The sequence below is a fragment of the Echiichthys vipera genome (assembly GCF_963691815.1).
Source record: "Echiichthys vipera genome assembly, chromosome: 1".
Classification (NCBI taxonomy): Eukaryota; Metazoa; Chordata; class Actinopteri; order Perciformes; family Trachinidae; genus Echiichthys; species Echiichthys vipera.
In genome coordinates, this window is record NC_139826.1 from 19,221,313 (window position 1) to 19,239,548 (window position 18,236).

General features: G+C 39.8%; 1 protein-coding gene across 2 annotated transcripts in view; it reads right to left on the reverse strand.

The window, feature by feature from the left end:
• The window catches only part of smyd3 (SET and MYND domain containing 3), a gene marked incomplete at its 5' end in the record, with an annotated part of 78,721 nt that overhangs the window by 59,495 nt on the left and 990 nt on the right, over positions 1 to 18,236 (reverse strand). For both annotated transcript variants that reach the window (XM_083912678.1, XM_083912679.1), the window contains 4 exons: positions 1,008 to 1,162; positions 1,790 to 1,847; positions 2,144 to 2,251; positions 2,348 to 2,411. In XM_083912678.1, coding sequence (XP_083768804.1) covers positions 1,008 to 1,162; positions 1,790 to 1,847; positions 2,144 to 2,251; positions 2,348 to 2,411 — 385 coding nt within the window. The remainder of the gene's footprint in view (positions 1 to 1,007; positions 1,163 to 1,789; positions 1,848 to 2,143; positions 2,252 to 2,347; positions 2,412 to 18,236) is intronic.

Below are 18,236 nucleotides of genomic sequence, written 5' to 3' on the forward strand. Positions count from 1 at the left end.
AAACTCTGACCTTAAAGTCAAATGCAAATTATGTTTAGGATATTGAAAAACTCATTAGATGAAATAAGCAGATGTTGCTCTGAGTCTGAGAACATCCATGTCGCATAGTTTATGGGCGAGTTTTGCTCATTTGCAGCTTGTATGAATGTTTTATGGAGAAACTATTAGCTAATTCACTCGGCTGCTTTCAATTAATACTCACACATACTCAGAGAACTATTGTGATGGGACAAACACAATACACACACATTTGTTGGAATTCAAAAACCTCAGAGCCATAAAATCTCAAAGAGGAGTCACAAAAGCTAACAGATGACAGAGGTGGAGCGAAATCCAGACAAACACATCCTTGCATACGTAACGATTTGTGGTTTAAACTCTAGTGAAGGCAGCTGGTGTGTTTTAAGGGAATAAGACCTGGGGTTGTTCTGGGAACACACACACACACACACACACACACACACACACACACACACACACACACACACACACACACACACACACACACACACACACACACACACACACACACACACACACACACACACACACACACACACACACACACACACACACACACACACACACACACACACACACACACACACACACACACACACACACACACACACAGACATAATCACAGATGCTGGGAAGATATTAGACATATGTTGGGGTTCATCAAAACACAGCAGGGGTTGCTAGAAGTAATAATCAGTTGCTTCAATCTTTCTTTTTGTGCACGGTAACCATGCCCCACACACACACACACATACGCACGCGCACACACACAAAAAGCAGACAAAAATATATGCGTTTTTGAAAGAAATGTTCCGATGTTAAGTAAAATGTACAGTTAAAATAATTGTTCATTTAAATTGACTGCTGTCGTTAAAAGAAACATATGAACACTGTGAAAAAAGCAGTAGACCTAGGGGAAACACTGAAAAGATATACTGTAGATATATAGATATACTGTACGTAGTGTTTAAATGCATTGAGCCCACCTTTGCAATAAGATTGAAGAGTTCTCGACAGGAAGGTGGCAGTGCTGATGTAATTTCCTGTGCTAGTGCAGGTACTTCCTGTTGTAGGTACAGCTCTAACATGGATGCCAGCTGAGACAGACCTTGTTTCTTCTGCTCAGACATAGAACTCAGGTCTGTAAAACATCATAAAACAGTCAAATTGCAGTTTACATCCACGTCTGTCCGGACTCAACTGTAGCCATGACAGAAAACCATACTTCAAATACGGATGTTACTGCAAAGAAGCTGAAAATTCTTAAACGTAGATTAGGGATGTCGCAATGAAAGATATTGATATCACGATTTTCTTCAAAGGAAATATAATGATTTTCACGATTGTTAATCAGGGAATTTATTATTCAACACTATGGTAGGGCATACAGGGGTGGCTCATTTTGACAGCACTTCAGGTGACTCTCACACAAAACAAACAGGTGCACACACACGTATCAGGAGATTTCATCACACACAAACAAATAATGCCGCTCGCAAGATTAATTTTCACAAGGAAACAATTCAGAAATCAGGACACCAAAGATATCGTAGCCTCTTCAATTCTTACGGTTATCAAACCGTGATGTTAGTTATCAGTTAATCCCGACATCCCTAATGTGGCAGCACAGAAGATCTAAACGATCACTGTTGTTTTAAGGTGGGCATCCAAGATTATTGTCACCAATTTTAGTGTCAGATCTCTTAATGTTCCCAACGAGCAACACATCTTGAAGAATACACATCACATACTTCAAGAAGGGACTTACGTGATTCATGCTCCTCTAAAGTGTAGAGTTCTTCACTACTGCCTTTAGACGGACTTAACTAGAAAGAAAAAGAAGAGTGGAAATAACATGTTATTATAATTTTACAGCAGTATTTTTCTGCTTTTGTATACATTATGTATGGCAAACTGTTGCTGTTGCATGAAGCACTTGAAAAGTTGAATTTCTCAGGCACTAAGAAAAGCAGAAAGTGGATATTTTCTAAACCAATAGAGGTGCTTTTCAGCTTTTTTGCAAGGTTTTCATAACACAGCAGCAGTGTACGGCTCATCCCATCTAAAGAGAAGTCAAAGAATGAGTAGATTTTTACAAAACTGAGAAACTTTAGAAACATACCAAGGCAAAGATGAGTCTTGCAGCCAGGCGTACTGAGTCAGTGGGAATTCTCGGTAAAAGGCTTTGCAGACATTTACACTCTCTCTTATGTCCAGACCATGCTCGTTTCTGCAGGAGAAGAACATTTCGACAAATTGACACGCGCAAAAAACACACACACACACGAACACGCACACACACACACACGCACACACACACAAATACCTGGCAAGTGGCATTGCAGTAGCGAGCCATCTTGCACTGGGAACACCGCAACAAGGTCTCACTTCTGGACATAAGGAGAGAGAAATAGATGAGTTCATTCAGAACACGAAAGAAAAAAAAAAGATTCAAAAGTGGATTCACTGCTGAAGGCTGGAGGTAGAAAAATGTTTTCTGGAACTGGACCAGCATTTTAGATTTCTGAGATCACTGATGTCAAACCCTCATTTCTATTGCACCACTTCAGTGTTTGGATACAAAACTGTTCAAAATGCTCCGAAGACAAACCCGTTTTGGTCTACACTGTCAAACATATGCACACATCCACTCAAGCATCCTTTATGTTCCTGCTGTATTCTTGACCTTTCCCCATTTAACAACCTTGTCTTATCCTTTTCTACTTGCTACATCCATTATCTAGTTTTATCTACCTACTCATCTTTTTTTTCGATTGACTAAGAGCAATATATTTATATATACACCATCCTCCCTGTCACAGCCTGTTAGTATCACAGCACTTGCATGTGTCTGAGTGTGTTTGCAGTGCACATCCACTTGTGGTGTTTATGTCTCTTTTTGTGTGTATGCCAGTGTATCTCAGAGTTTTCCAGTTTGCTCCTCAGTCTGATAACAAGCCAGAGCACAGCAGCGTCTGTCTGCTTCACTCTGTCAATTACAATCAGTAGAGAGAGCAACACTAAAACACGCATAAGACACGATGTGAGTCACAGGAAGTCTGTCAGAGTGTCTTTGCATAAGGCAACATGATCCATACATGTAATATACATAGATATTGTGCTTGAAATATACTGTATAATATTATAACAGGGTTTTAGGGGCATTTTTTTGCCTTTGATTGGCAGTATAGACTAATTTGACAATAGTGACTGATTGATCTGCCTTTTTTTGGGTCTTTAAGTCAAAATAACCAATAATACGATTAAAAAACAGAAATGTATCCAAATGTTGCTTACAAAACAATGAAATGATGTCAAAAATAGATAATAGAAGTGAGCAAAAAGGTGTAGACCGCAGCCAGACAATGAATAAATATTAAGTTATATACACTTACAGGTTATGTTCCAGAAGTAAGTTTTCAAAACCTTGAGTGCATCTGAACAACTTGATCATCTAATTTGACGTACTATTTTGGGGCTTCAGCGGGGCACATCTGCCAGATGGTGAGTCTTACAACTTTGTTTTCATCTTAATAAACACGTTCATTTTCAAAATCTCTGCAATTTACAGTAGATGCTCAAGTAGCAACGACTGGCAACCTAGAATGCCTAGCAACTTGCATTTGATTCTGTGTGTGAAGGATATCTCTGCATTACCAGGGCCATTCTAATTCATTCTAATATTAGAGGATAAGCACAGGGGAATCAGGGTTAGCAAAGGAGCCTGAGGTCTTATTTAACATGAGCTCATATACAGTAAGAAGTCACTCTGTGTGGTTTATCATGAGAGGGAGAGGGAGAGAAAATGATAAAATATTGCTAATTAAATCTGACAATGGATTGTATTATGAGCTTTCACACACAAAATGAGGTAATGGAGAACATGCTATGATGGATGTAAATACATTAGCCCAGGGCTTATCGCACTGTATATGGGACATTTGATTAGATTGGACATACTTCAGAACGCAGTAGATGGCATAATAAGAACCTTAAAGGCAAAATCAGACATAAAATATGAACACACACTCACACAGTGCGGGTCTGACAGAAGGCTGTTGCCAGTTAACATGAAGTGTTTCCTTTGACTGTTTATCAGTGTATGACCCGACTGGACTGTTTTATTTGGCTTGACGCCCCCACAGGCTTCAACAAGTTTCCAAAACACACTCCGCTATTTGTGTCTCTTCTCTTCACCCTTTTAATTTCTGTGATTTACAGCTTTCCTCTCAGTCGTTCTCCTCCCTTCTTACCGCCACCCTTGTTATGCTGCTGTGTCCTATTTGTGATGACCTTTCAGCCTGAATCCCAGTGGTTAAATTTATAGTCTTGCTCCGTGACAGAGGTTCATGAAAACACCGCTTTTCTTCTCACGTTGAGACCTACCAGAAACAGGGTAGCCACCCACAGTTTAAGAAACACATGCCTGCAGTATGAGACACAAAGTAACAACAACAGATAGGAGCAGGCCAGACCTAAACACAGGTTCTGTGCAGCATCAGCACATGAACTGTGAACATAATTCAGAGAGTAGGAGTTTAGTCGCATCACACGCTGCCAGTTGCAGGAAGTCCATCCATCTTCCATGAACCCAGACAGGGAAGCTGATGCTGACCACGACACCATCTTTAGTTCAATGCTTGTTTCCTGCAGCTTAAGTTTGTGGGAAATTTTACCCCTTGGGAGGCGATCACATGCTGAAAGATCTATACCGTGTTTATGTATGTTTTGTTTTGATATCAGGTGCAGCAGATTTCCAAAACTTCCACAATATGGTAAGCTCTTCAAAAAAAAGCTCAAAAGTGAATTCCATCATGAACCTGGAAACCCACAGAAATATTAATTATTTATTGTAACGGAATATCTTTAAAACAGTTCAATGTGATGAAGCGAAACGAGCTGGAACAATACTATACTTCATAACTATACAGTCACCACGGTTTCTAGATTAGTGTCACTAATTCAGTATCCGCCCCGTCTCCCCTTCTGTTCCTGAGTGTTGAGTGATGGACAGAAACATTACGATGTCACAGTTGACCTATGGGATATAAATTGTCATCATTTCATCCTATTAGATATTATTGTTGAGTATTTTTTCCTACCATCTTCTTATTGAAGACCAACAACCATTCCTACTCAAGTCAGGTCATGAAACATAAAGAACAGGAAGAGAAGAAAAAATAAACCAAATTAGGGAAACTAATAAATAAATACTTTAAAAAACAAAGAGAAAAACTAAAACAGCAACAGGGGTGGGTTAAATCCTCTTCTGTGTCTGGAGAAATGCAGAGCAAGTCAATATGCAGAGTAGGAATTCTTGAATTATGGCGACAGTGACCTTGACCTTTGACCTCTAAAAGCTTATCAGTCCATCCTTGAGTCCAAGTGAAGATTCGAAGAAAATCCCTCTAGGTGTTCCTGAGATATTACGTTCACAAGAATGGGGCGGACAGATGGATGGGCAACCTGAAAGTGTAATGCCTCCAGTCACAGCTGGTGCAGAGGCATAAAAAACTCCTGTTACACAGACAAATCTAATTTCCTAAATAGATTCAACTAGGAGGAAAATCAATTATTCTAATGGTTATTGTAATGACTGAATCAAGGTACAAGTATCAGTGTCTAAAACAATCATTCAGTTCAAAAACTCCCAAAGAAAGGATTTTGTTGTATATTACTTTGTATATGAATGTTTTTGTAATTATATTTATTACTCCACTAGCAAAGACGGAGAGTGATGGTGCGCATTCTGTTTTCTTTCTCTTATATCTAAAAGTTATGAAATTAAAAAAAATGTTTTAAGTCAGTCATCGTTCATGATTGTCAACATTACATTTACTTATTGTACAGCTGCTCTCAAAAGACGTCACTCTTGTACGCACATCTGTACGTGGCTGGTAGCAGCCATCAGTCCAATCAGAAAGCAATCTCTGACACCACTCAGAATTAGGGTTGCAAAATTCTGTGAATTTTCAAAGTTGGAAACTTTCCATGGGAATTAACAGGAATTTATGGGAATAAACCAGAAATTTACAAAAACTGATGGTTGGCCCCTCAACGTGGATTTTAAATATAGTTGGTAAAATATATATTTTAGCATAATCCTGACTAAAACACCCAGAATTCATGCAAGTACATTTGAGAATAACAATGCTATTCCTCGATCACATGCACAAAGCTGACTGCAGGGGTATTGAGGCCACGCCCCTTACATGCACTGTGCATTCCTCCATAACATACACAGATGATTTCTAGGACCCTGGACCATTGAAGCCACACATTGAGCCTGGGGACTGCATAAAGTGAAGTAAATGAAAAATGGATGCAACACTGAGTCACTGAGGGGAGAGAGAGACAGACAGACTATTAGCCCAATACTGTGTGTGTAGTTACAAAGCCACATCAATGCACAGTTGCACCACAGCAGCTGTTGTTATGGTGACCGCCTCCAGGCTGATAAGCTCTCAACATTTCCAAGGTATCCACTCAAACACACACATACATCACTGTATGGATATCGGTAATATGATTCAGGTATTCCAGCAGGACTATAGAGGTTATATCTTGGCAAAAGATAATTGAATATTTCCTCTCTGTAAGGGTTGTATGCCACTCATGAAAACACACATTTCTGTACCTTTCTCCTTACAAATGGGAGAATGGGACAGTAGCAATGATTTCATGACCATCTGAAATCTTGACCAATAGCTCCATAACAACAACATTTTTAATAATAACATATTGTACTTTGACTGTTCAGACAACTGTTCTTTTACCGGACTGTTTCCCCATGAATCCCATCTGACTAACAATAAGCAAACACCCACACACATTCTGCACAATTCACACACACAGATACACTAATATTCCTTGATTCAAAGACACAGAGACGACTCTGCTCTGGCCTCCAGGCGGATACCAACAAGAGTTCAGAACATACGCTGCTACATACAGTATGATAGATACAGTGATTTAACGTAGTCCAAATATAGATGTGGACAATAACAGAAGAGCAATAAGGACCAAAATAAACTGACAAACCATATTTTCTTGTTTAATAAGAACCCTCATTTTCACATAAAGATTATGAGTCCTCCCATGAGGCACATCTGTCTCATCTTCAGCTAAGTTTTCTTATGTTTCCTCTTTTCCACCATCATCTCCCTCCCTCTCGTCATCCCTTTCTTTCCCTCTTACTTTCTTCCCACTGCCATTTTTCTGCCCTTCTTCTCTGTGTGTGTCAGATGTTGTGTGAAGTGATAGTCTTCTTGAAGGCAGGTCCGTGGTTGGACTGTGGCACAGAAGAAAAACTCATGAATAATATTAAATGGGTTTCATTAGGAACATGCAGAAGGCTAAATTAAAAAATAGACACATTCTCTCTTCGCAGCCCTTCCCCTTCCTCTCAATGTCACATTCTTATTTTGTTGTTTTTTTCCTCTTTTTAACAAAGTCATTGGGTCATTCTCCGTTTCATGCCTGCTTCTATTGTTCTTATATCCGACGCACTCAAAATATCTTGATTACAAAACTGAACGGTTATCACACCACCCCGAGCCAACAATCTTGATTTTCAATTAACTGTTTAAGTTGCGTAGTTTGCAAAATGGGGGAAACACTTTCTGGTTTCAGCAAATATAAGGACTTGCTGCTTTATTGGGCAAAACAATTATTAATGATTAGTTATTAATAAGAGATTCTGGTCAAATGAGACCTTTATCACTATTTTTTGACATGTTTATCAAGTTAATAATCCACACATTAATCAATACTGAAAATAAACATAAAACTATTACAATCACAATCTACAGCCCTGACATGGAGCACCTTGAGACAAAAATAAGAGCCATTAAGTACAACATAACTTAATTACTTGCAAAGAACATAATCCATTTTGCTCAAATTAAAGATTACATAGGCCTACCTCAAAACTATCTTAAGTGCTTGTTGTAAAAAGTAGTCAAGGTACATAGTATAGTATATACTGTATGTGCTTTTATTCTTCCGTTTTCCTTTTTCATACCAGCAGTATATTTTTTGACCTTAGTGGCAAATTAGTCAATTCTTAAGTTGTGCAAACATCAACATGTTTGTTTTTTTAAAGATAGAGGCCTTGTACAGGCACAAACATGATATGACTGAAATAGGAGGACATCATAAGGAAACATAAAAAAATTAGTGTGACAAGCTGTCACCAGAGGAATTGACTGAGAGACGAAGCTTTTCCGCATTGACATGCAAGAGCATACATGTGTGCAACCACACGTGTGTGTGTGTGTGTGTGTGTGTGTGTGTGTGTGTGTGTGTGTGTGTGTGTGTGTGTGTGTGTGTGTGTGTGTGTGTGTGTGTGTGTGTGTGTGTGTGTGTGTGTGTGTGTGTGAGTGTGTGTGGTCAATTTTGTTAATTCCATGCTATCAGACACCTAATTAGGCCTACCTCAGCATGTCTCTGCTGGTGTATGTGTGTGTTTGTGTGGAGCATGGTAATTAATTTCCCGTGAGTATTGGTTGCTTTGCTGCAGCCATGAGAGAAATTTAGTGTGTGTATGTGTGTGTGTGTGTGTTTGTATATGTTAATAATTAGTGGGGTCCTCTTTTGTGAGCTGTCCGGTCGTGCCTGAGTGAATTTTCTCATTTCCAGGCTGAGTGACCAACACAGCATGGTACGACTCACTCCCACATGACAGGTAATGGTGTGCAAGTATAAGTAGCAGCGTTCAAAATGATGCCTTTAAAATGGTTGAAGAATACAATGAAAGTACTGCACTTCATGTTTCTTGCCTGGTCTGCTTTCACCTCTAGGTTGTTGACAGTGACGATGCAGCAAAGCCAATTCCAGCAAAAACTCTCTTTGCCTTGCTACTGCAAAGTATTACAATGTAAACGTTAGAGAATGTGAGTATGAGCATTCATCAAAACGAGCTTCCTGAAGGGACACTACTGCCATCCAGTGTTGCGTCGATGCTAACCATGCTGCGACAGCCTACACAGAACTGAACCACTCAGTACACTGCAGGCATGCACAGCACAGCAACACCATCACTTCAACACGTTTAGTGAGGAATGGTGACTTCACTAAACTGACTGGCATACAAAGCAATGCTGCCAGTGTGTGCGTCTGTTTGCCTGTGTATGAGTGAGAGAGAGCAAGAAAGAGAGGGGGGGAGGTGGGGGGTGCCAGATGTGACACATCCACAGCCACCCTGAAACCCTTGCCGAGTTGTTAATGGTTGTTTAAGAGAATGATTCATTGACACCTGAGGGGACTCATCTGGGACGAGTCTTTTTATGGCTTTATTATCTAGATGATGAGAGTGCATGAAAATATGGCCTCAAGGGAACATCTACTAATTTTTTTTTTTACTATTTTGAGACCTTTTCAAAAAGCTTTAGTCCAGCATGGACAGATTCAGCCATTCTGACATTATATCTGTAAGTTATTCCAGAGTTTAGGGGTTGTAGTACTTACTTACTTTCCCTAACAGATGTTTAAACTTAGACTAGTCGACTAGTCTAAAAGTAATAAAATACTAAGAAACTGTCAAAATTAAGCGCGATTTGATCTAGCCTGTAAGGTAAATATTGTCCAAAAAATACTGTCAATATTCAGGGCCGAATCTAAAATAGTTAATCCCATTTTTTTCCATAACTAAATTATTCGCATTTTAAGTGCTGCTGAATAGCTATATCCGTAGTGTCCACTCTGGGTGCCATGTTGTAATGTTTGGTGCAACGCCATCGGGGACTGCAGTTATCACAACACGCTAGTTTGCTAGCTTTAGTCTGCAGTGTACTTGCTAGTTGGCTAGCTAGCTTGAAAACTAGTTTCCAGTGGAATCGAGTGGGACAGGACAGAACCAGACAGACTGTTGAACCCAGTCGTTATTTTGGAAAGAGGCAGTGGCAGGCGGGCGCCGGGAAAACGCGACAGGGGGGAAGTGAATCAGGAGCAGCTGATGATTCAGATCAGAGGCCTCATTTATAAAAGGTGATGTATGCACAGAAGAGGGCGCACGCCACTTTCTAAGCAAACTTTGGGATTTATAAAAAACAAACTTGACGGGAGAGTGTGCGACCCTCAGCGCACACTCTGACCAAGGCATACAAATGTAATTGGTGATGTTGACTGCACTCATGTTGCTTTAAGAGCACCGAGTGAGAATGAAAATGCTTTCATTAATCTCTTTTCATTTCGACCACGGCCCAACCTTCTGACGCTGCATTAACTGTGTCTGCAACATGTTGCCACTTTACAGGGGCGTTTCATTGACTATTTATAGGCATATATGGGCGTGACATGAAGCCGCAAAAGCTGCGCCACATTTAGAGTTGATTGTAATTTATAAAGGGAAACCGGCATAGAACGTGCCTGCTCAGTGTTTTATAAATCGCAATATTTAATGCGCATGCACATCCTGTGTTTTGTCCGTACGGCACCTTTGACGTGAATGCTACGCACGGTTTTATAAATGAGGCCCCAGAGCTCTTCCATACAGCGTATTGAATGTGATCACAAGAATTTTAAAAGCTGTTCTAAAACACACCAGAACCCGGGTAAAGACAATGAACCAGGGTAAATATGAGCAGACGTAGTTTGATCTCAGTTAAAAACCAGACAACTGAAATTTGAAAAAACAGAATTTAAATTGAGTTCAATTGAGTTGACTGAGTTGTCCAAGTAAAAAAATGATTAGTCATCTGAGTGGGCTGTAATAAAGGCATGAATAACTTTCTCACTGTTGTAGAATCAAACAGTAGATGCTAACTCTTTTGCCATTTCTGAGATAAAAGAAGCATGGCTGAGAAAGTTTTGTGATTCGCCAATTGAAATGCAAATACAGGCACTACACGGCTCGCATAAGACCGAAGGGAGTGTCAAAGAACAACAGGATTGGCATCACAACCAATAATTACATTTTCCATCAAATCAATATTTCACTGAAAGAAGAAACCTTATCCAGATTAGTCAGGGACAACACTGATTCATTTCTTTTCCAAATGAGTATATTAAAGACAGAAATCATATGTTCATGCTTTTATCCTTCAGAAAAGCTAATCCTGTCCACATAGGGCTTACATTATGTTTTTTGCCTTTAGGTTTGAGAGAGAAATGAGCATTTACAACTAACAGATGCACTGTGTAAGATCAGTCGAATAATGTGAAGCCACATGGAGCCTTCTCATCTCTACCAGGGAAAAGACACACACACACTCACTGCTTGATTAACACAAAGCATTCACAAGGTTTACAGCAAATCACTTAGTTTGCAAATAATACAGGTGTATGCATGTATGCGTGTGTTTTACCAACACCAAGATGTTTTGAGACACCTGGGTATCCAACTGCAGAAGGTTGAGAAAACTAGAGGGAGAGGGAGAACAGAGGGGAATAGGAGGAGCATAGAGAAACAGATGCAAGCATAATAATCTCCATCAGGAATGAGGCAGGGAGAGAGTAGAGGCGGGTGGGACAAAAAATGTACCTGAACGATGAGGGATGAGGAGATGGTGGAAGAGAAGGGTGAGGAAAAACAGGGAGAATCAAAAGAGAAGGAAAGCAGATGGGAAGAAAAACTGTGGATAGAGGGGAGGAAGACATAGATGTCAGAAGTAGCAGATGGGAGGAGGGAAGAAGGGGAAGGAGGAGGAGTGCTGACTCGCCTTTTGAACCGTTTCCCTCCTCTCATCTGCTCCAGCTCCTATTTCAGTCGGCTCGTCTAACTGCATCTAAAGTAGTAATCTGTATGCTTCATGTACCACTGCATCCATGCACTCTTATCAGTGTGTGTGTGTGTGTGTGTGTGTGTGTGTGTGTGTGAGAAAAAAAAGGGGGGGGTGTATGCATAGGCATGAGATAAAACTGAAAAACTGTGTGTAAGTAAGAGAGACGGGGTGAATGTTTGACAGAGACCGTTTGTGCCAGAAGATAAGGAGACAGAGAATTAACCGAGAGAAGAACTGTATTCGACGTGATTCAATGTGAGTGTGAAACAGAAAAAGAAAATATGCACGAGTGTGGAAAAAAAGCAAGAGCTCTCCAAGGTGCCTCAGACAACATGGCCACAAATTGATGCTAGATGGTGCGAATTAAGGCAAATACATGTAAATTGTCAAGAATATGAGCTGATCCCATTGTTTTATGACTGTGCTTCATCAAGGCTTTCCTCCAAACGTCGATGATTCAAGTCATCAATTATGAAGCCCTTGAGTCGACTCCCATTTTGTAGTGCTGTCCTCGACAAAAGAAATCGACGAAAGAAAACTTAGCCGTCCACGGCCCACGACGGACCATGCGCGGACATTTAACAACAACAACAACAATGGCGGTGAAAGGTTCACGTTGGTGTGATGCGGAGGTGGAGTGTTTACTGCAGATTTGGTCGGATGAAAATATTCAAAAACAGTCGACAAGACGCGCAAAACTCCAAGGTCTATGGAAAGATTTGTAAACAAAGCCACACACACGCGATCAATGCGTGTGACGTGTTACGGCGTGATGACGTATGGACAGCAAGAAGCATTTGCGCGAGGCCCAGGCAGTGTGAGTACAAACGGGGCTGGGGCGCAGGGGGAGAGGGAGGGGGGGCAAGTACCCTAAAGCCCGGGGCGCGGTGCGAAAGGACAGTGTGAGTGTGCGCCCTAAGACCAAAACCACCAATTAGTCGACTAATAGACTTAGCGAGGGCAGCCCTATCATTGTACACACACAACGAGAAAGCGTGGCCAGATGTCAGGCATTGTCCTCCCCATTATCAGGCTTAGCAGGTCAGGGTGTGGGCTGTATGGTAACATTACTAATCAATTCAGTTTGCTAATGCTAACATTAGCAGTGTACCCTTAGGCTACTTCCTGCCTTTATTTGTTTGGTCGTGTTGGAGTGGAGTCAAATGGATGAAGATACATTACAACACTGCTACCCAGAAATCTTTGCATGTAAACTATTAATCAAAAATCAAGTGTGTTTTTGAGAATGGATACAGTATCACAAAACAAAACACAATACTCAGGTGTATCAATATTTTTCTTACATCAGTGAAAATCAAAGAATTTTCTTTGATCAGTGTTCACATTGCTTGCTAGCTACAGGAAATGTCAACATTGAACAAGTGCTGCACCAACAATCCATTAGTCAAATACATGTGACTAACGTGCGGAAAAAACAAACATCAGTTTTGAGCTCACACTTGAGACAATCTTGGTCTCTGATTTCAAGTATCGACTAGAAAAAACAACAAATAAAAGTTGCATCTCACCCCTGTGTTAAAAGATTCTTACTGATTGGCTGAAAAGCAGTGTCATGATTTGTGAGGTGAGCCTCATCTGCGGTTTCCTCGTTTTGCACTTTTTGTTGTGTTTGAGTGTAGCTTCCCTCTAACAGGCAATTACATCCAGCTGAAATTAGAACAAAACCCCCGACTCAACCGCCTGTCAATATTTCTAATGTTCTTTGAAATAATGAAGACCCTTTGGAAATTGGTTTATCCAACTTTTAATCAAAAGTTTCTCACTATAAATAAGAAAAGTGATAGATGTTTTGTTTTTGTTGTCTGCACTGTTCTGCACAGTGTGTGTTTCTGTGTGGTCCAAAGAGACGGTGAGTGAGAGATTGGTGTCAAATATAAAGACTTCATCTGGCAGAGATAATGTTGACTTGCTCCCATCGCATAACACAGACATACATGCAAACGACCTGACAGCAGAGAGAGACACATCTAAGTTCTTCTTTGGTCTGTCAAATCAACCCTTCAAAGTGTGTGTGTGTGTGTGTGTGTGTGTGTGTGTGTGTGTGTGTGTGTGTGTGTGTGTGTGTGTGTGTGTGTGTGTGTGTGTGTGTGTGTGTGTGTGTGTGTGTGTGTGTGTGTGTGTGTGTGTGTGTGTGTGTGTGTGTGTGTGCGTGCGTGTGTGTGTGTGATGTGTTATCTGTCCAACAGAGACTGCGTCGTCTCTCTTCTACCTCCGTCTTTCTCTGGAACTTCCTCTTCTCACTCATAGTTTCAATGCAAATATGTAACTGTCACTGTGGCTGGGATTCAGTCTCTCAGGTTGTATGCAGACATTGCCAGTGGCAAATGGTTTGCAAACCTACAAAGTTAATCGTGACTTTCATCTGAATTGTAAATATAGTATATAATATACACATATATATATATATAATATACAGTAGGTATTTATTAATAATAATAATAATAATAATAATAATAATATGCTCAGACTTCATTTTTGAATATTCACTCTTCACATGCAGTTTGCAACGTGTTTCAGACATAAAACCTGGAAATCACCTCATTTTGTTTTCATAGGAGCGTTGTGAGCTGAGGCTTCAGTCACCACCTGTACTGCCAGGGGCCACAAACTGATTTTACAACAATAACAACAAAAACACAACTGGTATGTGATATCTTCAGACAGATGGGCACTGGCAGTACGACAGGATTAACCTGGTTAGATATTGATTCACTGTACGTGCATTTATGACACAGAGCTTCAACGGCATGAGACATTCCATGAAAACAATTTATCATTGTTAAACTTTAAACAGACTTCAGGGAAACACAATTAGTTGGAACACACAGCAAGCAATGCAGAATCATTTCAAATACTGCTTTACTTTGCACCTTTAAAAATAGTAAAAAAATATTTCCCTCCTTTCCTTTGTTCCTCTATTACGTCTCCTTACCCCCTGCTCGCTCTCTGAGTCAGAGAAACCTCTAATGGTTGTTTGTTTGTTGACCTCTGGCGATTTGAATTTAAATCCTGCTGAGGTGTGTGTGTGTGTGTGCGCTCGCTCATTTATCAGTCATCGCTTACATACAGCCTTCAAGGCCTGTAATTAACTTCAGCTTTGATGCCCCCCACCTGCTCATTTCCTGAACACACACACACCAGTGAGATTCACACACACATACACACACAAGCACGCACGCACGCACGCGCACACGCACCAGTGAGATACAGGCGCACAAATATACTCACAGATCCTCACACATTCTTCAACACTCATGTCATGCTGTGAGACTAATTGTGCTTTAGTGGAAACAGGAAACCACACTTCAATCTCTGAGACCAATCTCTGCCTTTTGGGTTGCATATGTGTGTGTGCATACGATTGCTAGGGCTGGACCCAAATATTCGACTATTCCGATATAGATCAGCTGGGAACGGAGTAATGTCTGTATGAGTCGAGATATACCGTAGCAGTCTAAAGTGTGTAGAGGTCAGTGTGGTTTTACTGTAGTAGACTGGTGTTGTTTTCAGCCGATTTAATGAAGATGAACACTGTTTACAGTTGCACGCAATGCCAAAATCCTTTTTTTTTTTTTTTAAATATATATACACAATTGGTGTAAAGGGTTGTGATTTATGTTATGAGTTACTGCAATATGTTTTTATTTTTCACGTTTCTGTATATAAAATCCAAACTGTTACAAACTAACACAAAGAACAAATAAAGAAGGTGTTTATAGTTCTACTAAATTATTTTTAATACACTTTGTCAGGAGAAACAAGGGAGGAGTGAGAAAAAAAAGGGACAGGATGTGAATACAGAGGGTGAGAGAATACTAATTAAACATTGTTAACATTGATTTTCAGATGTTTTGTGATCCTTTTAGCCTCTTCTGTATTTCCAGATTGTAGTGTGGATCATTCACTGTAACATTTAACTTGATTCTCATGTATTATGCTTGACAGATAATTCATGTTACTCTCCATTGACATGGTTTTAAAGCTATTGTTATGCCATTTTGTTCTCCAAACGCCTTAAAATGTGCATATTTAGATCAGGGAATTTTTTTCGGGGGTCATGCCCCTAAACTTCCCTAACAGGCTCAGTTTTCGGACCTCAGTATTTTGAAAACCCTGCGTATGGCCCTATGTGCAAGTGTGAAAGGGTTCCTCTAATGCTCCATAACAGTTTTTGTCACAGCAACACAACTGACAGATCTCTCATTGATATCAAATCGATAAAAGATGTGCAAAAGACATTCTGACACTCAGTTTGATGAGTGTCGGCCACAAGGCAAGCAGATGTAGCCATGACACTTATCGATATGTCAAAAAAAATGATCATAGTCTGCACAGTGTGACCGTCTCATTCCAGACACACATACACTTCCCTCTATTTACCCCGAGCACATAGACAAATAATGGAATTCAGTGGAGGCACAAATGCTTAAATGTCTTATTGATTTATGTTGTCATAACTCTATCTTCCAGTGTGAGAGGCTGAATATGTTTTTTCTGAGATATTGAATAAATGTCAAGTTATAATGTTAAGGTTTGTAGCCAGCATTTCTCAAACTGTGTTTGTGTGTGGGAGGTATTTCAGTCTGACTCTGGACCAAAGTGGTAGACCGACTTAGAAACAGTATTAACATTATTAATGTTGAGATGAGATCGAGCAACAACAGCTTGTATTTTGTGAGGTGTAATCATCAGTTGATTGATTAATTACGTGGAAGCTACTTTCATAAACCATATCACCGCAACAAAGGGCATTATGACGACATTTTTGGTAATATATATAGACTATGAGACGCACAGACATAATGTCATAAAACATTAAAAAAGCAAAGCCCACATCTGCTGGCTGATACATGTTAATTTTGCCTCACACTCTAGTTTCAAATGACTGGCAGTCTGTGAAGGGAGCAGCTGGAGGAATAAATTCAAATGACACAGAATAAACAATACTGCCCTGCTGTTACTTCATGTAGCAGCGCTTCTCCACATTTACATCCCTGCAGGGCTTTTGTTAGCTATTCTTTAGCCAGAGAAAATGACTAAGCTTGCGTTCCAGTGATTGAGCGGGGAAAAACACACCGCAGCCAGCGTCGCATATCAACAGTCTTCTACTGTGGTCCACACAGCAGCAGAGGGTGAAGCGTCTTTCTCAGGGGTACTTGAACAGTTGAGGCTAAATAATTAATAACTTCATTATCAGTGGATAAAGTGGATGTTCTTCAGAGCTAGGAGAACTGGGTACTGACTGGGGATGCTGTTTAATAACAACAAACTGTACGTTGGTAGCAGAGACATTGTTTGCCCACAGACAGCGATTCAATAAAAAGCTCTGGATGCTGTGCCGTGTTCCACATGAGAGAAGTGCATCGATGTGTGCTTGTGTTTTTATTTACCCAGCACACAGTCCGCTCCAACATATGCACTAACCCCCAACAAAACATGTACATACACATGCAGTAAATGTAAACAGACTGAGCCATCCCAGGGCTGGGAGATATGATGGTTTATCGTCTTTCAATGGAATCTTATCGTGATTAAATCATATATCGAGATATCGTGACGCGCAATTACATCATCTAAACTGATAATATCCAGCACATACTAAGTCAAAATTTTCAGAAAATCTGATGTGAAATATTTTGATTTTATATTTTGCACTAACGTTCTTAATAAATTGAGGAAATACTGAGAATTTTTATATGTTATTTATTAAATTCACACAGTAGTATAGAAAATGGGCTTTTCATATAGACTTTATTTATTGAATTACCTGGAAACATGCTCTCACTATCGTGGAATATATCGTTATTCGGAAATGAGGCTGTACATATGTTATAAACTACAGTAAACACACACATACACACACACACACACACACACATTAACAGTGTAACATACATATACATATATATATATATATGTATATGTATATATATATATATATGTAACACCACAGAAAAAAATACAATATTACTAGAATGAAGTGCTGTTTCTTGATTTGCAAAACTGTATTAAGCCCACGACCAGATATATAAGAGAGATAACAGTGGTGTATAAATAGCATTAAAAAAAGACAAATTTACATCACAGCACATGATGCCCAGCCATGGCCAAAATACTTGCTATAAGGCCCAAGGGCCAAAATGTGCTTCTGTTATTATTAACCCTGGTTAGGAATATACACCATGTAAGTACAATATTAGCAGAAATCATAAACTCTGAAAACTAGATTAGATTAGATTACCAGAAAATCAGGTAATAAAGCAGGGGGCATCTTACGGCATATATCATGTGTTTTAATCTGTAGCTCGTATTTCCATCTAGGGCAACACAATCAATTGTTTTTTAATCGTCATTGCGATATTGACTTACGCAATAAACATATCCTGAAGTCTATAACACATCATGAAAGACCGGGATTTTTTGAGTTAGTTGAAAGAGCATCAGTCAAAACTGCACTTTAAAATATAACTA